The sequence below is a fragment of the Bison bison genome, unplaced genomic scaffold (genome assembly GCF_000754665.1).
Source record: "Bison bison bison isolate TAMUID 2011002044 unplaced genomic scaffold, Bison_UMD1.0 scf7180017864452, whole genome shotgun sequence".
Taxonomy (NCBI): domain Eukaryota; kingdom Metazoa; phylum Chordata; class Mammalia; order Artiodactyla; family Bovidae; genus Bison; species Bison bison.
In genome coordinates, this window is record NW_011495014.1 from 7,526,117 (window position 1) to 7,552,001 (window position 25,885).

Genomic DNA, 25,885 nt, shown 5'->3' on the forward strand with positions numbered 1-25,885 from the left:
TGTTAACTAAACCTATCATGGCAGTCATTTCACAACATATGTAAAGCAAACCATCATGTACTTATACCATGAGGTATAAGTTATTTTTCAACAAAACTCGGGAAAAAAGGGTTGTCAGAATGAGGAGCCAGTATTGTAGGCTGAGAGCACAGGAGACATCTTTTAGATATGCTGAGTTTGAGGTGATTATAGTTCAAACATATAAAGATGGTCACAGGATTGCTGGATATTTGATTCAGTAAAGAGGAGAAGGTCAGAGGTAAAGACACAGGTTGCATTTAACTAGAGAAGTAATATGATTACAATGAATGAGGACTCAGAAATGAAAGACAAGAGAAGGCTCAGTATCAGGGGAATTATATGATTTAATATTTAGGATGAGGAAGAGGAGTTTGAAAATCAGAAAAGGATTAGATAAATATGTAAAAGGATTGGTACACTGAACAAATTATAATGAATACCTTCCATTGGTCAGGTGAATTAGACAGAGATAAACAGAAATAAAAAACCCTCTGCCCTTATAAAACTTATATTTGATGAAGAGAGTAGTATAACAGGGTCAAGGTAGAAAAGAACAAGTCAATAATGTCAGATGCTGTAGAATCATTGATGAGAACTGAGAACAATAGGATTTTAATAGCTTAATATTCAATAGCACTGGAATTCCAAAGACCATATATTGCTTTTATAATCACAAATAAACTATTTCTATTGGAATATAGACCATATTTTCAACAAATGGTTACTTAAAGTCAAATATACAAAGTTATACTATAGGAAGAAAACCACTAATAGAATCATAATTGGAAATAAGCAAGCTCCATTGCAAACTTTAATCTTTTCATTACTAGTTATGTTACTCAAACTGATTTAGTTACTCACATGCTAATTATAAAGTGGTTGGCTATGGTGAGACTATAAGACAAGGTAAAAAGTCAGATTTTTAAAAGTATCAATATCTTCTACGGATCAAGCATTTTCATATAATATCTCTTTATGTCTAAGCAATAAACTACTCAAAAGGACACACATCACTCAGTCTGAAAATGCAATGAACATAATGAAAGAGCTAGAACATCCATGTCATGGATAAGAAGACTCAGTATTAATGAATGAGACATTATGGAAGAACAGGATGACAGTTCTTCCCAACTTGATCTGTAGATTTAATACAATCCCAATCAAAATCCCGTCAATTTATTTTATGGATACCAACAAACTGATTCTAAAGTTTATATGGAAAGGTAAAGGCAGAAGACCCAGAATAGCCAACAAAACATTGAAGGAGTAGTACAAAGTTAGAAGACTGACATTCCACAACTTCAAGACTTACTATAGAGCTACAACAATCAGGACAGTGTGATAATGGCAGAAGAACAGACAAATAGATCAATGAAACAGAATAAAGAGCCCAACTATAGAATTCCGTAAATATAGTCATCTGATTTTTGACAAAGGAGCCAGGGTAGTAAAGTTTCTTCAACAAATGGACATCCACATGCAAAAACACTGATTTAGACACAGACCTTACAACACTTTTCCAAAATAAACTCAAAATGGATCATGTGTGTGAGTTTGTGTGTGCTCAATCATATCTGACTCTTTTGCAACCGCAGGGACTTTAGCCCACCAGGCTCCTCTGTGCATGGGATTTTCCAGGTGAGAGTGGAGTGGGTTGCCATTTCCTCCTCCAGGGGATCTTCCCCACCCAAAGATCAAACCCACATCTCTTGAGCCTCCTGCATTGGCAGATGGATTCTTTACCACTGCACCACCTGGAAGTCCCAAAAATGGATCATATATCTACATGTAAAACACAAACATATAAAACCCTCAGAAGATAACATAGGAGAAAACATAGATGACCTGAGTATGGTGATGCCTTTTTAGATACAGTCCAAAGATAACTATCCATGAATGAAAGACAATGTCAAAAAAATTGGAAGACAAGCTACAGACTTGAAAAAGGCACATCTAATAAAGGACCATTATCCAAAATACGCAAAGACCTCTTAATACTCAACATTAATAAAACCAATATGAGAGTCCCTTGGACTGCGAGGAGATCCAACCAGTCCATCCTAAAGGAAATCAGTCCTGAATGTTCATTGGAAGGACTGATGCTTAAGCTGAAACTCCAATACTTTGGCCACCTGATGTGAAGAACGGACTCATTGGAAAAGACCCTGATGCTGGGAAAGATTGAAGGCAGGAGGAGAAGGGGACGACAGAGGATGAGATGGTTGGATGGCATCACCTATTCAATGGACATGAGTTTGAGTAAACTTCAGGAGTCGGTGATAGACTGGGAGGCCTGGCATGCTGCAGTTCATGGGGTCGCAAAGAGTTGGACACAACTGAACTGAACTGAATAAAATCAACAACTTGTTTTTAAAAAACAGGTCAACAATTTTAATGGGTAAGTCACCAAAAAAGATATACAGATGGGAAATAAATATGTGAAAAAATGCTCCACGTCATGTTATCAGGGAAATTCAGAACGAGATAACATTATGCACATATTAAAATGCCCCCAATCCAGAATTCTAACCACGCCAAATCCCTGAAAGGATGTGAAGCAACAGAAACTCTCATTCACTGCTGCTGGAAATGTAAAATCTTATGGCCACTTTGGAGGATGACTTAGCTTCTTACAAAACTAACCATACTTTTACTACATGATCCAGTAATTGCTCTACTTGGTATTTACCCAAAGGAGTTGAAACGTATCCCTACCAAAGAAACTCTATACACGGATGTTTATAGCAGCTTTATTCATAATTGCCAAAACTTGGAAGAAAGCAAGATGTCCTTCAGTAGGTGAATGGATAAATATGTTATAACTCATATAGACAACAAAATATTATTCAATGCTAAAGTTAAATGAGATACTAAGCTATGAAAAGACATGGAGGAATCTTACATGTGTATTAGTTGGTTAAAGAACCTAATCTGAAAAGGTTACATTCTGTATGATTTCAACTATGTGACATTCTGGAAAACCACAGTGAGAGTAAAAAGGTCAGTGGTTATTGGAAGTGGGAGTGGGATGAAAGGACTGAATATAGAGGATTTTTAGGGCATTAAAACATTCTCTATGATATTAAAATGACAGATATATGGCATCCGGTCCCACCATTTCATGGGAAATAGATGGGGAAACAGTGGAAACGGTGTCAGACTTTATTTTTCTGGGCTCCAAAATCACTACAGATGGTGACTGCAGCCATGAAATTAAAAGACGCTTACTCCTTGGAAGAAAAGTTATGACCAACCTAGATAGCATATTCAAAAGCAGAGACATTACTTTGCCAACAAAGGTTCATCTAGTCAAGGCTATGGTTTTTCCTGTGGTCATGTATGGATGTGAGAGTTGGACTGTGAAGAAGGCTGAGCGCCGAAGAATTGATGCTTTTGAACTGTGGTGTTGGAGAAGATCTTGAGAGTCCCTCGGACTGCAAGGAGATCCAACCAGTCCATTCTGAAGGAGATCAGCCCTGGGATTTCTTTGGAAGGAATGGTGCTAAAGCTGAAACTCCAGTACTTTGGCCACCTCATGAGAAGAGTTGACTCACTGGAAAAGACTCTGATGCTGGGAGGGATTAGGGGCAGGAGGAGAAGGGGACAACAGAGGATGAGATGGCTGGATGGCATCACTGACTCGATGGACTTGAGTCTGAGTGAACTCTGGGAGTTGGTGATGGACAGGGAGGCCTGGTGTGCTGCGATTCATGGGGTCGCAAACAGTCGGATACGACTGAGCGACTGATCTGATCTGATCTGATTATACATTTGTTCAATCCATAGATATACAACACCAAAGTGAGCCCTAAGGTAAAGTATGGCTTTGGACATGATTATGATGTGTCCACACACGTTCATCCTTGGTAAAAAATGTACCATTTTGGTGAGCAATATTAGTAGTAGGGGACACAAGGAGTGGGAGCAATGAGTATATGGGAATTCTTTGTACCTTCCTGGGAATTTTTATGTAAACCTAAAACTGTTCTAAAAAATAAAGGTTTAAAATGTAGGGCACCTCAGTTTTCAAACTGTTCAATTGTTCCCACCAATATGCACCACTGTATCATATATATAATGACATATATTCAAGAAATTATAAGAAAAGGAAAAAGAAGCTACATTTACATAGTTTATTTGCTTCAGGCATTAGCAAAACATTTCTCATTTAGAATGCTAATATGTAAGATTTGTTTTTATTACCAAATATTTTAAGAAATTTGTTAACTAAATTTTACAGCAAAATGAATAAGAATTAAGTCAATAGACAAGTCTCCAGCTTAACTACTTCAAAAGAAGATGCCAATTTCCTAGATGTAATATGAATGTTGATTTTGAAATGAGGCTGCTGAATTCCCATGAATGTCCTTAAGGAAATTACAGTGTAGCAGATACATTTATGATTTAGTTTATCTGAAATAAGATGTTAATATTATATTTGTACTAAAAGCATAATATCTGGGTGATAAATACTAAACCCAATATCAGAGTCAAGACAGCCTGTTACCTTTATGACTGGTTGCTCTGGACCAAAAAAAAAACTTAAATCAGAGTTTCAAATAGCTATTAAAAAAGAGAAAAAATGGCAATTTTAGAGTTACACTAAGAAATCAATTATATTTTTCTATTAGACCTACCCATGTGACAAGACATAGCGGTTTTGTATCTCACAACAGCCTGTTTTAACTGCTAAGTCACTTATCACAGTCCAGAGCAGCCATGCCTCAACACTGGCATTGTTTCTCATGCTTTTGAAACAATTTCTCTCATCACTGTTTTCAATGGCTTATTTCAGTGTATTCTGTAGCAGTAATCTGGGGATCTGTAATATTTACCATGTACCCAATCTCCCTAACTCTACCATGTGCAGGAACCTTATGTTTAAGACTTCTTAGTGTTTCCCCTAGTAAAGCATGAGGATCACTCATCACAACAGAGCCATGAAATAATATGAAGAAATAAGAACCTCACAGTTATGAATAAAGAGGTTTGGAAAGTCTGAGGTAGGGTATCATATATTTAAAAGACTTCTCAAAGACACGATGATAACAGCATAGGAAATCATTTTAAAAGTGGGATAATTTATTCTTAGACAAAATATATTTTATTTGGGTTTTAAATAAATAGAACTTCTTGTATCTGGCTTTTCATTCTTCAAAGTAGAAATGATTTTACAGATATTATATTATGCTCACAAAAATCTTTTTATGATCATCCTATCACCATATTTTTAATGTCTTAAAAAGAAATTCAGATTATGTTTCAACACAGCAAATGTTCAAAATGTTATTCAATGACCTTTTATTTATTTTTTTTTTTTAACTTCTTTATTAAGGTGGATACACATTCTCATATTAACAATTCTTGTGAACAAAAGCAACCAAAATAAGACGATAGTAAGATGTGCTTCACATAAAAACAATCAAGTGGCTAAGAGGAGATCTGGCCCTGTACAACAGAAAGATTAGGAAGCAAAACGTGAATAAGTCCTATATTCCAGAAGCTACCCAAATGTATGAGCAAAGACAGCATACCCATAATATAGCTCACTTAGGTAATGTCTGTTCAACTTAAAATTATATGACATAAATCATGTAAATTATAGTAATATCAATATCAGAAAAAAATTTCTAAGCATAATTATTTTTCTATGTTGATAGCTATTTTATTTATTTTTAAGATAGCCACTGAAAAATCCTGACCTGCATGCTCAGTCATGTCCGACTCTTTGCAACCTCAGGGACTATATAGCCCGCCAGGCTCCTCTGTCCATAGATCATTGTAATACAAACTATAGCTAAGGCTCTAATAGATTAAGATAAGGATTTGTTTCTGTATTTAGTAAAATTATAATGGAAATAAATTACAAAGTATAGAAAACTATGCTAGTGAATAAGGGTCTCAGCCTCTTAGTAGCCTCTTCTGGAATCTACAGATACATCAAACAATATCATTAAAAGAATGAAAGTATAAGCCACAAGTGTGGGAAGATAATTGAAATGTGAAAACAAAAGACTTATATCCATAATATGTAAAGAACTTCCACAAATCAAACAGAAAAAAAACAATCAAAAAAGAAAAAACAAGCATACTACTTGAATAGGCACTTCATAGAAGAGACTATCCAAATGGCCAAAAGGCAAATGCTAAGTTACATAACCTCACTGGTAATCAAGAAATGCAAATTAAGACAATGACATACCATTATGCCCCTGATCAGATGGTTAATGTTAATAGAATGAAATTGTCAGCTGTTAGTTAGAATGTAAACAACAAATGCTCTCACACTTTACTGGTGAAAGTATAGACATGCACCCTACTTTGGAAACTGGTATCATCTACTAAAATTGAAATGCACATATCCTATGACTCAGTAATAAATAATTTAATTCTTAGGTATGAGAAATGCATATATGCACCAAGAGCCAAGAGACATGTGTTCACGGCACCGTTCTCCATAGTATCTCCAAAAATTAAATGATCTAAATGTCCATAAATAGTAGAATGCATGACAAATGAATGAACACTAAGCCATAATAAAAATGAATAAACCAAAGCTACAGTCAAAAACGTTTTGAATCCCACTAACACACTGTTGAGCAACTGATCAAGACACATATACCTCCTGTATGACTTCATTTATAAAAAATTCAAAAACAGGCAGGACACCCAATGTAAGAAGACAGACTAGAGATCCTTTTGGGGAGAAGGGAGAGAGTAGTAACTGGGAGTGAGGACAAAGTGGGTTTCTGGAGCACTAGCTAAATTAACGGTTACACAGATGTTTCTCTGTGATAAACTACTGAGTTGTACACTTGCATTTCTGTTTTAACATTTATAAATATTTGTGTTATACTTTATTAAAAATATTTTTAAAAAACTAATTGATATTCTCATCTATCAGCCAGCTGCAAATTAAATAGGAACAGAAAGCCATTGCCATCAATAAACAGATTTGAACTTAGACATTTTCTGTATTTGCTTCATTTTTCCTAAAGCATGTATACAATTTAACATCTAAGAAAAGAAAAATCCGAAGCCTAATTCCAGGGTTGTGTTAATTCACATAGTACCTTTGAGTACCATATTTTAAATAAGCATTTAATAAAGTATATATCTTTAGTATTCATTTCCAGTGCTTATACATTAACTAATTATAATGTACATATCCTGTTACATTCTTTGTTGGGAGGCTGAGGAGCAAATTAACATTACAGTGTTCTGAATTTCCCTCAGTATCTTTTATATTTTCACTAACTTCAAGCTTATGCTTCAAACTTATTTTTAATATTAGGTGAATGAAAGATGACATTAAAAGTAACAAGATGTAAAGTTTTAGCAGTTTTCTGTCATCAGGAAATTAAAGAAAAATCAATTACAGTATGAAGAAAAATCAGTCATCACATTTCTATACAAACAATTGTGTTTAAGTGCAGTAACAAAAGTACGTTGAATTTAACTTCAAGAATCAAAAGTTTTCTGCAGGGCATGGCCAGAAAGGCGACTGCCCCCTCACTCGTCAGGCACTCCATGTTCATGGGCAATCGGGTGCTAAACCATTCGTAGATGACCTGCTTCTGGGTCGGGGTTTCGTTCATAGCAGAGCAGCTCCCTCGCTGCGATCTATTGAAAGTCAGCCCTTAACACAAGGGTTTGTAAAAATAAGATAAAAGTAGAATATAAAAAAGAAGAAAAAATGGGAAAAAAAAAAGTTTTCTGTATAATCAAAGTTTTACCACCACCATTACTGCACAGCCAGAAGCTGGGTCTGTCCTTGGACTCACCTAGAAATCACATTCCAACCATGGGCCCTGGTGGACTAGACCCAGCTATCCCAGGCCTGTGACTTGAGCAGGCCCTTAGGCTTCAGTAAGGCCTGCTCAGTTTTCCCTGGATGCAGCACTAACACAATCAAGTTCCTAACAGCATCGCTTTATGTGACAGGGTCATATAATATAAAACATTCTGGATGTTTTTCATACACTAGAGAAACAAAATTTTTAGAGTGCCAAAATTCAAACATTTACACTAAAATCTTTTTGTTAAATTGATCCTTGCTCCAGAAATATGAGTCCAAATTATTCCACGTCTCCATAGACACACACTCCAATTTACAATATAAAACCTCTGGAAGCCCACAGAGGAACCTGATGCTTCCTCACACTCCTCCTCTAACCCATACCTCTTTGGAAGCTGAATTTTTAATCATTTTAAAGCACTTGCAGGCATGCATTCAAAAGAATTTCTTGGAAATCTTTCCAAGTAAAATAAATATTTCTTAAGTAGTCAGAAATTTTCTTTGAAGCTTTCAGAATAGTAATCACATATATTCACACTATGCTGACTATCAAAGCCCAAATCAAGGGAATGGTGTTCATAACCTGGTTTCAGTCTTAGCATGTAGCTGAGTACTAAATTATCAAGGCATTTAAACTGACTGTGGGATAGGAATAAAGCAGATTATTAGTCCTGAAGAAATTGAAAAAAAAAAAAAAGTGAAATCTAGGAAGTTCTACTGCTTAGAGATCACCAGAGTGCCAAACATTTGTCCCTCATAAAACACATCTTAGGTCTCAATATCAATAAAGATACTCAGATGGTTGGGGGAGGAAGGAATAGGTGGCATCCAAAAACAGTGGCTGACACAACAGAGAGAGACTCTGGCTCACCTGACTTATTGCCAAGTTTCACCAAATAAAGAGGCAGGACTCTCTTAAGATCAATGGCTCTTGATCCTTGCTGGATATTAAATCACCTGGGTACTTTTTTAAAAATACCAGTGCCTAGAGAAACACCCAAAATTAAGTAAATAAAAGTCTTTGAGCATCAATATTTTTTAAGAGCTCTTTATGTGACTCTAACATGTAACAAGATTTGACAAGCAATATTCTAGAGTCTGTCTAATTTTAAATGGCATATAAATTACCTAAGGTTGCCGTTAATGCATGGATTCCTATTCAATAGGTCTAGGAATGGGTATCAGATTCTGAATTTCTAAGCTCAGATGTGATGCTAATATTGCTGGCTCATGAACCACACTTTGAATAGCAAAGTATCTAGAACAGTGGATCTCAATCTTGGCTTTGAATCATCTAAGGTACTTTTAAAAATACCTATGCCCCACCCACAGAGATTCTGATCAGTATGGGGTTTGGCCATCAAAATGTTTTTAAAATTCCTGGGTTTTAAAGGTGAGAGCCACTGTTCTAGAAAAACCGACCTAATGTATCCAACTAAGAGCAAAAAAGAATAAAACGACAGAAGCAGAGGGAACAAGCTTATTTTTGTTTGCTTAATAATCACTTCTAAGATAATGTGAATATATTCCCTCCAATATTAGAAGAGAATGAAAACTCAAAGTATCCATGAAAGCTAATCCCAACAGATATTCCATTCTTAGAGTTTACGAGGGAGCCTCTCCTAACTACACAGATGGAGCTGGAAAAAGAGAAATCTACCCACCTTTGTCTTTATCATACTCCCAGACCCCACTTCATGAAACAAAAACCCTAAAAATGTGGGAGACACTTTCATACCTCCACTCTCTGCCCACTAATTCAGAGATGACCATCCTTCCAACATGCTAGTGTAGGAGACTCAGAGTATTTTTCTTTATATACTCCCCACTATCAATCAATCTACCTTTGACATAAGTACAATATATCTGGGGAATTTTAATGCCCATAACTATACACAACAATGGAGACAAACAGCACGCTGAGGGCACTGTCTTTGTAAGCACTCTTAGGATAAAGCTGGACATATATAGTATGGATATCTTTGCCAAGTAAAAAATCTGGGAGCCTGTAAAAATACTACAAATCAATAGAAAGTCAAATAATCTTGATGGTCCAAAAGAAGATCATACCTCTGAAAACTATCTGCTTCAGAATCAAAAGAAAATGTCCAGAAATAACGGAGACCATCAAAGGACTAAAAACACAGGCTCTCAAGCAAGAAAAGTGTTAGTCGTTGAGTGGTGTTTCACACTTTGCAACCCCATGGACTGTAGCCTGTCAGGCTCCTCTGTCCATGGGATTCTCCAGGCAGGAATATTGGGGTGGGGACTTCCCTGATGGTCCAGTGGTTAAGAATACGCCTGCCAACTCCGCTGGGACACGGGTCAGATCCCTGGTCCAGGAAGATTCCACATGCTGCAGAGCAATTAAGCCTGTGAGCCACAGCGAAGAGTAGCCCTCACTGACTCAATCAGAGAAAGGCCACAAAGCAAGGAAGACCCAGTGCAGCCAAAACTAAAATAATTTTTTTTTTTAAAAAAAAGAATACTGCTGTGGGTTGCCATTCCCTTATCCAGGGGATCTTCCCAATCCAAGGATCAAACCTGGGTTTCCTGCATTCCAGGCAGATTCTTTACTATCTGAGCCACCGGGGAAGCTCATCAAGCAGGAAAACCAAAATCTAGGAAAGGACAGGAGGAAATGTAAAAAAAAATCGCATGAGATAAGAAATTAACTCAAGAAAACCAAAAATACAACAGCAAAATCAAAACCCCTAATAGAAGTAGTAAAATGCAGAACTGATACTGCAGATAATCAAATGAATAATGAGAGACTAACTTCAAGCTACAAAAAAAGGACAAAGAGCAGATATCATAAATCCAAGATGCAGATGTATTAATAATTCACAAAGAAGAGACCAAAGTAAGTGGAACAAAATCAGAAAAGACAAGAAAATGTTCTCTAAATGGAATACATCAGTGTGTGCAGACTGTAAAGGCATTTTAATATATTCACCATTAGGCCTATCTTAGCAAGTTTTCTTAAATAAGAGAATGCAAAAAAAAAAAAAAAAAACTATGTATAAGCATTCAAGCTTAAAATAAATAAATTTAAAAAATGAAAAAATATAGAGACTAAAAACTTCTCTGCAACACTTAGCAAAACCAGGTATTGAATAAAGCAGTGCCTATAGAGTATTAAAAGTAAAATTGTTACCCTAAACTTAATATGCTAACTTAACCTCATATTTGAATACAATCTGACGGGGGAATGTGGGTTTGAGGAAGTTGGAAGGATAGATGACAAGAATAATCCAGTTGAGAAGAAGAAATCAACTAGATTATAAATTGTGTAAATTTCCAGGTGGGAGGGAATAGGAAATGAACATAATTGAAAACTCCCATATTGTTAAATTGGAAAAAACATAGTTGCAGATATAGGTATATGTTTATGTTTATATGGGAGGGAAGGTGAGTGAATTCTTTCTGGTGACATATTTTCCTTTTGAAGTAGAAAGCGGCTAAGTGACTGTGAAAAAGGAGGTGTTAGAGAAGGAAGGAGATTGAAAAATAATTATTACAAAAATTGAAAAAATACAATAGAATTGGGAGAAAGTGTTGAAGGTTCATGGTTACTAACATTTTTTTTTTTTTTTTGGCACACCTGTGCTGACCATGGATCAAACCCAGCTTGGCAGTGAAAGCGCTGAGTTCTAACCACTGGGCCACTGGGGAATTCCCACTTGCGTAATGAATTTAAATTGCTACAATCTGCCTGTTGAATGACTACAACTTGCAGAGCATGCCTACCAGGGGAAGTAGGCACATGGAGGAACCCCAACATAAATATGGTTTTTAAGGTAGAGGTGAAGGTATGGATAAAACTAAAACAGGGAACCTAAGGTAATTTGGAATATTAGCAAAAGTACTACTAAACTTGGCCATGAAATCAGAGTAGGATAAGGAAATAAATGTAACATGGATAGAAAAAAAGGAGAGAGGCCAAGTAGTTGAACAAGCAAATGAGAGAAGCTGTGGTCAGAGAGCAAAATGAATGCATTAGTGACTTCAGAGGAGGCATGACGTGACCACAGCTGAGTAAGTGAACAAGGCGCAGTGAAGGAGGTCATAGGAAGTGGGACGGTCAGACAACTGAAAGTCAAGTTCTTAATTATGTCATATACACAGACGCTCATGGCACTCAGGAATTGTTAGTAACTTCCATATCACTGGGCTTTGATATTCTGTATACAGTTGACCCATGAACAATGTGAGAATTAGGGGAACTGACCTTCCTCCCAGTTGAAAATTCATATATAATTTATGGTCACTCATATCTGGTTCCATATCCATGGATTCAACCAACCACGAACAATGTAGTGCTGTGGTATTTACTATTGAAAAAAAAATTCATGTACAAGTAGACACTCTAACTTCAAATCTGTATTGTTCAAAGGTCAACTGTACACTTTCAAAGGAATAACATTTAAAATAGAAATTTCACATCTTAACAGTGAAATTTGGAGAGCATCAACAGTAGTTTAAATGGGAACTTGATAAAGACATTTCTGTCTGGATTTTCAAACTACTTAGAGCAAGCACTATTATTTGTATAAATTATTAAGAATTAATACAATAAATTCTACTACTTAAGTGTATTTCCTCAATCACAAATCTAATTCTCACCTTCACAAAACAGATGCACAAGAGAAAAAGATGAAACATTCTCTCTCCCACTTTTCCCCAATCTGCCCAACATCTTTTATAAAGCATGAAGCATTTTATAAGCATGAAGCATTACTGCTAATTATGGATTGTCTAAACAAGTATAATATTACAATGATAAATTTAATTAAAACAAAGAGGAAGATTCTTACCAAAGGAAGGTGACTCCCTTCCATCCTCTAGTCCTGAATCTCTCTCTCTGTCTCTCTTTCTGTGTTTATGACCACGATGCCTGTGACGTCGATGGCTTTTTCTTCCTCCCAGGGGCACATGAACGCCAATAAATAGTGTCCGATGACCTTTATTAGAAGTAAATACACAAATTAAACTCTGAGTTATTCCAAGGCACAGAAGATGATTATTTACTTGTTATTGGAAACCCAATACAATTCAATCCATCAAGTGGTTCTTGAGTATTTATGATGTGATAAGCTTGCAGCTTAGCACTGTACTTTGGTACATAGGTCTATCAAACATCTACACTACTAAGTATTTGGTTATACAGTATTTTATAACCACCATTATTTTATTAACTATCACAATAATCCCCTGTGTCTATTCCCCATAATTTATATTTTTTTCATTAAAAAAATTTTGTTCTATTTTCTCCCTGCACTTAACTAACCAGTTATTTTACCGGTTCACTTCCCTTCACAGTTAGGTGTGTGAAACGATCATTATCTCTAATTAAAACAGATTTCACCAAGATCCTAGTAATGTCAAATCCTGTGAAATTTTTAGGCTCTGCTGTTTCTATCTGTGGCACTTGATACTATTGACCATTCTCTTCTCTATGATTTAACTTTCTCTAGGTCATCCTCCTCCTTTATTTTTCTTTTTTTGCTCAAATTAGTTTCCTTTTCTGGCTCTCCTTCTATTTATTCATTCAAGATTGGGATCCCCAGGATTTGACACCAATTCTCTCTTACACTGTAGACTTATATAACAATCTATTAGACATATTCACCTAGACATCCTGCCCCTAGGCATGTTAAATTCCATGGGACTCATCCTTTACTTTGTCTCCCAAGTATCATGTATCCAACACCTATTAAAATGCAAGCTCTGTCCAGTCATCTCAAAGCACATCCAGTTTGTAACCAGGTCCTCTTTTACATCTCATTAATTCATTCTCTCTTCAATATCTCTGGTGTCACTGTCTTAATTTGGACCCTCATCTCTCACCAGGACTATTAGAGCATTCTCCATAGCATGTTCTTCTCTAATTCCAGTCTTGTCCCATTCTGAATACTGATGCCATTTTTTCCCAAAATGCAAATCTGACTACATTACTCCCCTGTTTTAGACTCATTGATTGCTTTCTGTTGCCTAAAGGATAAAGCTTTTAGTATCTATAAAGCCAAACAATAGTTGACATCTGCCTATTTCTCTAGGCTTCCACTCTGCCACACACACGATAAGGCAGCATGTATCCTTTTATTCCTAAATTGCCAGGTGTTCTCAAGTCTCTCTTTCACTTAATGTTGGTACTGTTCTTCCAATTGTATGAAATATCTGTCTTTCCTGATGAATACCTAACTCATCTCCCACGTCTTAGTTCAAGGATTATGCCATGTATGAAACTTTTCATACTCCCTCAGTCTAAATATACATGGCCGTTTTTCCCCTTAGGATTCTCTGGTGCTTAATCATATACATCAAAGCACTTGATTGTAGTTGTTTACTTATAAGTAGTTTTCTTAGGAATCTTGTCTGGGGAAGGTCCATGTGTCAGTATCTTTGTCACCTGACACAGTGCCTAGCATGTAACAGATGCCTAGCAAATGTTTACTAAAATGAACAACTTAGTGAATGGTATTGTGATGGGTATCAGGGATGCAAATACACATAAGACATTATTTTATTCTTACAAATCAGCTGGTTTCAGCCTTCTCCAATTTATATAAAAAACTAGCATTCACAAGTACAGTATATTGCTCTGAATGTACATATTAGAATCAATTTGAAGATGTGAACCCACCCCCTCAAAAAGACATGATTTAATCTATATACTGAAAAAATTGAAAATTTCCAACATCATTATTTTAACAGAAGTGGAACAATCTAAAATATACTCAGAAAAACTTTAAAGAAAAATAACCAGCATTATTTACAATTGCCAAGATATGAAAGCAACCTGTATCCATCAGCAGATGAATGGATAAAGGTGTGACATATATCTGTGTGTGTGTGTGTTCAGTCACTTCAGTCATGTCCAATTCTTTTCAACCCTATGGACTGTAGCCTGCTAGGCTCCTCTGTCCATGGGATTCTCCAAGTAAGAATACTGGAGTGGGTTTCCATGCCCTCCTCCAGGGGATCTTCCCGACTAAGGGATCAAAGACTCCTCGCATGCATCTCCTATATTACAGGTTAATTTCTTATTGCAGAGCCATCAGGGATGCCCTGTGTATGTGTGTGTATACACACACACACAATTAAATACTACTTAGCCATTAAAAAAAGAATGAAATTTTGCCATTTGCAACAACATGGATGGATCTGGAAGGCATTGTGCTAAGTGAAATAAGTCAGACAGAGAAAGACAAATACTGTAAGATATCTCTTACATGTGGAAACTAAAATACAATAAACTAGTGAATACAATGAAAAAAGAAGCAGATTCACAGATATAGAGAACAAACTAGCAGTTACCAATGGTGGGGGACTATAGAAGAGAGGGAGTGGAAGCTACAAACTATTGGACATAAGATAGGCTAAAAGATATATTGGACAACACAGGGAATATAGCCAATATTTTGTAATAACTGTAAATGGACTGTAACCTTTAAAACATATAAAAATAAAATTTTAATGAATTAATTAAAAGGAAAATAACAAAAACCTTTTGAGGAAGCTCTAGGAAGGAGAACTTACCTTACAAGATAACAGGACATACCATAAAGTTAAATATTTAAAATAAGTCACAAACATTGGCATTTAACATTAATAATTTTGAATTACTTGGCCATCACTACATTGTAATCCTCTACGCTAGTAAGTTGAAGGCTATTAACCATGGAGAAGGTATAAAGCAACAAAGATTGAGACTTGCATAAAACTAACACTAAAGAGTTACAGAAAAAAATCAAAGACTTAAGAAACAATAAAAAAAAATGAAGAGTGAATTTCCAATTAAATTAAACATGGGAGATTAAACACTTGCTTCTTACCACAGGAAAAGCTTCTGGGTGCTAAAAATGTTCTTTCATGATAGAAGTTTTTGCTTTAAAAATATTTGTTAAACTTTCTACATAAGCTTTGTGCACTTTTCCATATGTATGCTTCAGCTCACAATTTTAAAAATTTTAAAAGAAACCAAAGAAAAAGAGTTTTAAGAAGGTGAGAGTTACCACCTTATATGCTATAAAGGAGTCAAACAAAATTGACTAAAAATTAGCTATTACATTTGGAAATTAATGTTTATCTGTAACTTTCTTGAGAGCAGTTCCAGTGGATAGGGAAATGAATAAAAGTTGTAAGTTTAGACAGTGACTATTTCCTAGAGCTAAGCCTTAAAGGTTGTAAAGGTTTCTGCTGCTGCTGCCAAGTCACTTCAGTCGTGTCCGACTCTGTGCAACCCCATAGACAGCAGCCTACCGGACTCCGCCATCCCTGGGATTCTCCAGGCAAGAACCCTGGAGTTGGTTGCCATTTCCTTCTCCAGTGCATGAAAGTGAAAAGTGAAAGTGAAGTCACTCAGTCGTGTCTGACTCTTTGTGATCCCATGGACTGCAGCCTACCAGGCTCCTCCGTCCATAGGATTTTCCAGGCAAGAGTACTGGAGTGGGCTGCCACTGCCTTCTCCTAACAATTGTTAATGAAGAAAGCCATTACCAGACAGTCCATGGGGTCACAAAGAGTTGGACACGACTGAGAAACTGAACTGAACTGAACTGATTACCAGACAGACAAATATAAGGAGAATCGTGGACCTGACCGGCCAGTCCACAGGGCGTGGTTGAGGGTAATGAATATTGCCTTTGTTTGTAGAATGTGAATATCATGGGCAATTTCCAGAAGTAACATCCTAAGAAGTTGCCAAGTCAAGGCTGAAATAAACAATCTGAAACTATATCCAAATATATCCAGATAAAAAGAGGATGCCAAGACACAGAGCTGACCTAATGTCTTTAGGTCAGAAAAGAAAGAACACTCTGAAGGAATTTCCTGACACAGAATCCTACAGAGCTGGTTAAAAAGAAGACTCATTTGGGTTTTTCACTATTAGTGTAATTGATGGATTATATGGTAAGCTTAGGCTTACCTTCGTTAGAAACTATCAGACTATCTTCCAAAGCAGTTGTACCATTTTGCATTCCAGTGAGCAAAGAATGAGAGATCCTGTTGCACCACATCCTTGCCAACATTTGATGATGCCAATGCTTTGGATTTTAGCCATTCTAATAGATGTGTGCTGCTGCTGCTGCTGCTAAGTCGCTTCAGTCGTGTCCGACTCTGTGCGACCCCATAGACGGTAGCCCACCAGGCTCCCCCATCCCTGGGATTCTCCAGGCAAGAACACTGGAGTGGGTTGCCATTTCCTTCTCCAATGCGTGAAAGTGAGACGTGAAAGTGAAGTCGCTCAGTCGTGTCCGACTCTTAGCGACCCCATGGACTGCAGCCCACCAGGCTCCTCCATCCATGGGATTTTCCAGGCAAGAGTACTGTAATGGTATCTAATTGCTTTAACTTGCAATTCCCTAATGACATATGATGTTGAGCATCTTTTTATATGTTATTTACCATCTATATATCTTCTCTGCTGAGATTTCCCTTCAGATCCTTTCCTATTTTGTAATTGGGTTATTTTCTTATTGTTGAATTTTAAGAGTTTTTTGTATATTTGGGGTAACAGTCCTTTATCAGTTATGTTCTGCAAGTGTATTCTCCTGTCTGCAGTTGTCTTTTCAATCCCGTAACAGTGTTTTTCACAGAGTAGGAGTTTTCATTCTAAAGAAGTCTAATTTATCGAAATTTTTTCATGGATTGTGCTTTTTGTTGTTGCATATAAGAAGTCACCTCCAAGCTCAAGGTCACCTAGATTTTCTCCTATGTTATCTTCTAGAAGTTATATAACTTTTTTTACATTTAGGTAAATGATCCATTTGGTGTTAATTTTTGTGAAAGGTGTAAGGTCTGTGTCTAGATCCTAATCTAAGTGCTAATTTATTCACTAGCCATTTGACACTATGAGTTGAAAACTAATGCCCATGCAAAAGCATGCACACAAATTGTTATAGCAGCTTTATCTATAATCACCAAAAACCGGGAAACAACCAAGATGTCCTTTACTAGGTGAATGAATAAACAAACTGTGGTACATCCATGCAATGGAGTATCAACAACAACAAAGACACAGAGGAAACTAAGATTCATATTGCTGAGTGAAAGAAGTCAGTGAAAAGGCAACATACTCTAAGATGCTAACCTGTATATGACATTCTGGAAATGGTAAAACCACAGAGACAGCTAAAAATGTCAGAGATTCCAGGGGTTCAGGGAGCAGGATTAGGGATGAAGAGGTGGAGTATCAGGCATTTTTACAGAAGTGACAGTATCCTGGATGATACTGTAATGATGTATACGTAATATTGTACACTTGCCAAAACCCACAGAAATATACAAAACAAAGAGTAAATCCAAATGTCAACTATGGGGTTTAGTTAATAATAGTCTATTGATATTGCTTTATCATTTGTGACAAATGTTGGGGCTTCCCTGGTGGCTCAGACAGTAAAGCGTCTGCCTGCAATGCAGGAGACCTGGGTTCGATTCCTGGGTCAGGAAGATCCCCTGGAGAAGGAAATGGCAATCCACTCCAGCACTCTTGCCTGGAAAATCCCATGGACAGAGGAACCTGATAGGCTATAGTCCATAGGGTCACAAAGAGTCAGACACGACTGAGCGACTTCACTTTCTAATGCAAAATGTTAATAATAAGAAAACTGTGTGCAGGGGAGAGAAAGAGCATATGGGAACTCTGTATTTTCTGTATAATCTCCCCAGACCTTAAACTGCTCTGAAAAGTAGTCTTTTAATTTTTAAAAAAATTATGTTCTCACGGTCATATATTTTAGGAAAGTTTGTAAATATAAAACACCTTCATAATGGGGGGGCATTGTGTATCTGGAAACATTTTGGGGAAACTAAGAGGAAATAGGAGCTTCCCTGGTGGCTCAGTGGTAAAGAATCCATATGCCAATGCAAGAGGCACAGGTTCAATTCCTAGTAGGGAAGATCCCCAGGAGAAGGATATAGCAACCCACTCCAGTATTCTTGCTTGGAAAATCCCACAGACAGAGGAGCCTGGCAGGCTGCAGTCCATGGGGCTACAAAAAGAGCTGGACATGACTTAGCAACTAAACAACAATAACAAGAGGAAATAGAGTTGGAGATACATTTAGGTTGGGTTTAAAGGAACATGTTTATGTGATTCACAATCACTTCCAGATATGAGTAAATTATTAGTTAGCTATCCTGACTATCCTAAAGTAGGAATAATTTCCAGTGGCCTATACTCATTGTGCTACATTGTGACACGAATGTTCAGGGCTGAAATGGTGCCATAATATCAAGAGGTATCATAATCTGCCTAGTATTGGAAGCATGTGGGCAGTGGAAAAGAAGCATGGATTCAATTGCATAGAGTCAGAGTTAGTCTTTGGAAAATTCTTCCACATCTTTCAGGTTATATATGCAAGAAGCTTCATAGAAGTTTTAAACTTTAAGACAACCCTGAAAATTTTCATAAAATTGTAAGTTGTAAAGATGAAAGAAATCTTTCTAGACTATCACTAGTAAAAATTAAATTTTAATTAATCATAATAGAGACTGATTTAACTTTCCATATTCTCAACAGAAAATAATGTTTTAAAATCTTTGACATTAAAGTTCAAGAATGCTGGAAGAAAAGTATTACAGATGTGTGTTGTTGCTGTTGTTCAGTCACTAAGCCATGTCCGACTCTTTGCAACTCCATGAACTACAGCATGCCAGGCTTTCCTATCACTCTCTCTCAGAGTTTGCTCAAACTCATGTCCATTGAGCAGAGGTATGTCAGGCAGTTTTTAAAAATATGCCATTTCTCCAAATGTTATGATTTTGCACTGCTTATCAGTTTCCAAATAAGTGTTATGATTTTTCTCATTATAAATAAATATTCACCTTTGTATGTAATCTGAATTCAAATTCTGAATTCTTTCTCTTAGAGAATCCTCAAAATTGCTTAAGCTTAAGGTCACACAAAGCCTCAATCTGCCCCTAATACAACCTTTATGTGAGCAGCTCCCAATTTTCTATCTCCAGCTCAAACTTCTTTCCCAAAGTCCAAACAAGCATATCCAACTGCTTACCTGTTATCTCCACTGCATGTCTAAAAGACATCTCAAGATCAACATGTTCACGACTAAACTCCTAATCTATCCTAACACAACTCCCCAGATAAACTGCTCCCCCAAAATCTTGTCTATCTCAGTTGATGACTAAACATTTTTCAGGTTGCTCAGAAGAACAAAAACTTTGGAATCATTTTTGACCTCTCTTCTTAAGCTTACAACCAAACCTATCGGAAAAAATGTTGGGACAACTTTCAAAATATATCCAAATTTTGTCTGCTTATTATTTCATTTCACTGCTCTGGTCAGGCCACATGACACCCAACCTGAATTACTGCATTAGCCTCCAGACAGGTCTTCTTGAATCTACCTTTAACCCCTACAATCTGTTCTAAATGCAGCAGCTAATGTAGCTCTCTTAAAAGGCAGGTTAGATTATGTCATTCCTCAGCTAAATCTTCTGCTAACCTGTTTCACTCAGAGAAAAGGCCAAGGTTTCTCTAATGCTCTATGAGGCCCTCTGAGATCCGCATGTCCCCTGAGATTTCCCCATTCCTGTCAGCTCTTCCATCGCCTCCCCTGCTGATTTCCCCGTCACTCCACTCCAGCCACACTGGCTTCCTTGGCATCCTCACTGCCACCAGGAACTTTCTATACTAAGTTATTTACATAAGCATAATAAATGTTTAGTGTTGAATTTCTAGTTTCTTCTGAAAGTTTTTAAATTTCAGAAGAGCAGAGATCTCTAATTTGATCACTGATGTATCCCAAGTATCTAGAATGGTGCTTGATAGTTTCTAATGCTTAAAAAATTTTTATTGCACATATAAATATTTTCATAGAGATGATATTTTTAGTAAAATACATAGATAACAGACATAATGATGCATTATGCTACTAAACACACTAAAAAACAAGAATAGAAACAAAGCTAATGGCCACAAATTTCAGTGCAATGATACTGAAATTGCCACAATTCATGGCTATGAAATAGAGAAAATATTATCTGTATGGTTAGAGAATTATACACCAAATAAACTGAAACCTAGGTTAAAGGGTAAACTTTGGAAGTTAAAGATTGCCTAAAAAGATAGACCATTCAGGTATGACCTAAATCAAATCCCTTATGATTATACAGTGGAAGTGAGAAATAGATTTAAGGGCCTAGATCTGATAGACAGAGTGCCTGATGAACTATGGACTGAGGTTCGTGACATTGTACAGGAGACAGGGATCAAGACCATCCCCATGGAAAAGAAATGCAAAAAAGCAAAATGGCTGTCTGGGGAGGCCTTACAAATAGCTGTGAAAAGAAGAGAAGTGAAAAGCAAAGGAGAAAAGGAAAGATATAAGCATCTGAATGCAGAGTTCCAAAGAATAGCAAGAAGAGATAAGAAAGCTTTCCTCAGCGATCAATGCAAAGAAATACAGGAAAACAACTGAATGGGAAAGACTAGAGATCTCTTGAAGAAAACTAGAGATACCAAGGGAACTTTTCATGCAAAGATGGGCTCGATAAAAGACAGAAATGGTATGGACCTAACAGAAGCAAGAAGATATTAAGAAGAGGTAGCAAGAATACACAGAAGAACTGTACAAAAAGGATCTTCAAGACCCAGATAATCACGATGGTATGATCACTCACCTAGAGCCAGACATCCTGGAATGTGAAGTCAAGTGGGCCTTAGAAAGCATCACTATGAACAAAGCTAGTGGAGGTGATGGAAATCAGTTGAGCTATTTCAAATCCTGAAAGATGATGCTGTGGAAGTGCTGCACTCAATATGCCAGCAAATTTGGAAAACTCAGCAGTGGCCACAGGACTGGAAAAGGTCAGTTTTCATTCCAATTCCCAAGAAAGGAAATGCCAAAGAATGCTCGAACTACTGCACAATTGCACTCATCTCACATGCTACGAAAGTAATGCTCAAAATTCTCCAAGCCAGGCTTCAGCAATACATGAACCGTGAACTTCCAGATGTTCAAGCTGGTTTTAGAAAAGGCGGAGGAACCAGAAATCAAATTGCCAACATCTGCTGGATCATGGAAAAAGCAAGAGAGTTCCAGAAGAACATCTATTTCTGCTTTATTGACTATGCCAAAGCCTTTGATTGTGTGGATGACAATAAACTGTGGAGAATTCTGAAAGAGATGGGAATTCCAGACCACCTGACCTGCCTCTTGAGAAACCTATGTACAGGTCAGGAAGCAACAGTTAGAACTGGACATGGAACAACAGACTGGTTCCAAATAGCAAAAGGAGCACGTCAAGGCTGTATATTGTCACTCCGCGTATTTAACTTCTATGCAGAATACATCATGAGAAACGCTGGGCTGGAAGAAGCACAAGCTGGAATCAAGATTGCTGGGAGAAATATCAATAACCTCAGATATGCAGATGATACCACTCTTATGGCAGAAAGTGAAGAGGAACTAAAAAGCCTCTTGATGAAAGTGAAAGAGGAGAGTGAAAAAGTTGGCTTAAAGCTCAACATTCAGAGAACTAAGATCATGGCACCTGGTCACATCACTTCATGGCAAATAGACGGGGAAACAGTGGAAACAGTGTCAGACTTAATTTTTGGGGCTCCAAAATCACTGCAGATGGTGATTGCAGCCATGAAATTAAAAGATGCTTACTCCTTGGAAGAAAAGTTATGACCAACCTAGATAGCATATTCAAAAGCAGAGACATTACTTTGCCAACAAAGGGTCTGTCTAGTCAAGGCTTTGGTTTTTCCTGTGGTCATGTATGAATGTGAGAGTTGGACTGTGAAGAAAGCTGAGCGCCAAAGAATTGATGCTTTTGAACTGTGGTATTGGAGAAGACTCTTGAGAGTCCCTTGGACTGCGAGGAGATCCAACCAGTCCATTCTAAAGGAGATCAGCCCTGGGTGTTCTTTGGAAGGACTGATGCTGAAGCTGAAACTCCAATACTTTGGCCACCTCATGGCAAGGAGTTGACTCATTGAAAAAGACTCTGATGCTGGGAGGGATTGGGGGCAGGAGGAGAAGGGGACGACAGAGGATGAGATGGCTGGATGGCATCACCGACTCGATGGACATGAGTTTGAGTGAACTCCGGGAGATGGTGATGGACAGGGAGGCCTGGCGTTCTGCATTCATGGGGTCGCAAAGAGTTGGACAGGACTGAGCGACTGAACTGAACTGTAAAAGATAGAGACCTTCAAAGAGATATAGACACTTATCTCCCATATTTATATGTTTAGATTTCAAAAGATAATAAAAGTTCCAGAGCTACTGGTTTGTATTCCAAAGGGTTTAAACTGGGGACCTTCCCCTTATCTTCCCTGAGATTTGTTTACATAAGGTAGAAAAGATTTATCTGCCTCTCAAGATGGAAAAAGACTGTTATATAGTAGTTCCTATATAAATTTCCAGATTCATAATTTTGGGGCTCCCCTTCTATGCATATTACCATCTGGTTCTCATCTCATTATGCTGAAGGGGAAGAATAGGGTGTGAAGAACAAATGTGGTTACTGCTGTTAAATAATAATAGTCCTCCTTTGATACAGAAACGTTGTGCTTGATTTTAGGATGAATTAAATAATATATGTATTAAAAATTTATCAATAGATTTAGGAGATTTTCTACAAAAATTATATGAGATAATATAACTGGTATAAAATACTGAACATGTTGCCTATCACCTGGTAGACACGGGTTAGTTCCCTCCCCTCTTCATGTTACTCACTCTCAATGGCTTAAAGAAAGATGAAGACAAATTTTCTGTCTTACTTCATTGTCTTCCAGCTTTTCGATATATTGCCAACTTTTCTAATCCTAACTATATAAAGCCTGGCCTAAGAAATTAGAGAAACACCTTAGACTCTGTAGAAAAACATATACAAGTAACATTTCCAGGTTAATGTTATCATAAAATTTTCCTACAATATTATATTCAAATTTTAATATTAGAAGATAAAGAATTCAAGAAACTTAGTGATAAATGACATGGTTCTGAAATGCCTTATTAAACATGACTAGACTTATTTTTCAAGATTAGATACAGAACAATTTTTATTTTATTATAAAGTCCAGAATTTTATTTGGATTCATTTCGATATTTGGCAAAACTAATACAATATTGTAAAGTTTAAAAATAAAATAAAATTTTAAAAAAAGGAACTGTTTCAAATGAGCATTTCTTAAATTCATCAAAATGGTCAATAAGAATTAATTTTTCATAATGTTAAGAAACCCAATTTAATAAAAATTTAGATATGAATATATTTTAAAGAAGTGAGAATGCAACACTGCTATTAAAAGAAATAAGCACTGAACACAAGAATTCATTTGAAATTTACTTGTATGTGAGCTGAGGAAAAATAGTTTCCCCATTAGAAAAACAAAGGGTTCATTAAAGGTAATACTGCTTTCTGAACACAAATCTTGTTAACAAATCCTGGATTTCTGACCCTTATATTGTGGGGAACTATCTTATTGAGCAGGTCCAGAATTATTGTAAATATTTTCATTATGTAGGAAATACCAGTAGTGAAACAACACTTTATGTGTCTGTGGTCATAGTATACTGAGTGTTTACAAAATGCTTTGAGAAAAGAGATGCATTTGGGGATGGAAAGGAATCCTACTACGATTCATAATAATACTAATTAACTACTCTGCTTTATTTAGCTGGCAGGAAAGGGGTCAAGCTATCTGCTCTTGAAGAGAACTGTGTGTTTTTTCCGTGAAATGAAGTCGAATATATAACACAGCTGGTGCATAATTACTGAGTTGCTACAGCCACTTATTTAGACATGCCAATCATGGGAAAAGGTCAAGTACATTAAGCTGAATAAGCATGTGATCTTTAATTCCATGGGTACTCTAACAGAGTCAGAAAACACAACAAGCCATCATTTATCATAACATATCAAAGAGCTGTAAGTCCAACAGAAATTCTCTTCTGAGATTAGAGCTATAGAGAGCAAGAAAAGAAACCAGGAGGGTGTTGAGTGTGTGTGTGTGTGTGCATTGCAAAGAGATACTATTAGGCTACTTACTGCACTGTTGTTTCTCGTGCTATTTTGCTGAAAGAATTAAAAAGTCACACCAATGCTGGTCATAGTTACCTGACGCTAGGACCGTATATGTAATGATTACAAAACAAAAGACCACGTGACTGTGACTATTCTATACAGAAAATAAAAATCTTAAAAGTGCTAAAGTTGTTCATCAAAGAAATCACAGTTTGAGGTTTACTAGTTTAGAAGATACTGTGGAATATTTTAAAATATAATATTTCTTATAAGTTTATAATACTATCTTGATTGTATTTATCAAGTTTTTGATAGTTGTTATCAAAACATAACAACTAAATTACTTTGTACCTTGAGATATCAATGTTAGCTTTTATCTTGGAAGATATAAGCCTCAATATTTCTTGAATAAATGAATGAATCCTAATAACATGTATTTTCTAAGAAAAAAAAAAGAGAATTTCTCATCTTGATAGATTCTAAGACAGCCTGATGTTGGATGTTTAGGGTGCTCAAAGGGAATCTAGTCAAAATCAGTCAAGAAACAGGAATAATAAGAAATGCTTATAGGATATGATCCCTGCACTTAAAAAAAAAAGATAGTCATCCAATTGTTCAAAAATCAAATGCCAGAAAAGCAAATAGCAATCAATGAAACAAATAAAAAGTAGAAAAAAACCCTTTATTAAAGCTAATATTCTTGTGCTGTATCAAGCAGTAAATGCTGTAGGAGTTCACAAGAGAGTGAAATCAAAGGTAACCTGAGCAATCAAGGAAAGTTTCATGGAAAAGGACTTGAGTATTAAACTAGGGAATGGGAAATGGAGGAGTGGGAAATCTAGAAAAACAAGATAAATCGCACAAAAATAGAAGAACACTTTTGGGGAATAATGTGAGGTGCATGTTAACAGCAGGAGAAAAGTAAGGTGAGATAGAGCATGCATTTTTGTAATTACAAAAGCTTGCAGTTTCACTACTATTTTCAAATATTTATGTTTTGCTATTTTATTTTATAAGGAAAAGAGATCAACATATGTTCTGGGATACTTTAAAAAA

At 36.5% G+C, this 25,885-nt stretch overlaps 1 protein-coding gene across 1 annotated transcript in view; it reads right to left on the bottom strand.

Moving 5' to 3' along the window:
• SLC4A10 (solute carrier family 4, sodium bicarbonate transporter, member 10) overlaps window positions 1–25,885 on the bottom strand; it is a 250,917-nt gene that overhangs the window by 168,199 nt on the left and 56,833 nt on the right. The window contains exon 3 of the mRNA XM_010858968.1: window positions 12,637–12,783. Coding sequence (XP_010857270.1) covers window positions 12,637–12,783 — 147 coding nt within the window. The remainder of the gene's footprint in view (window positions 1–12,636; window positions 12,784–25,885) is intronic.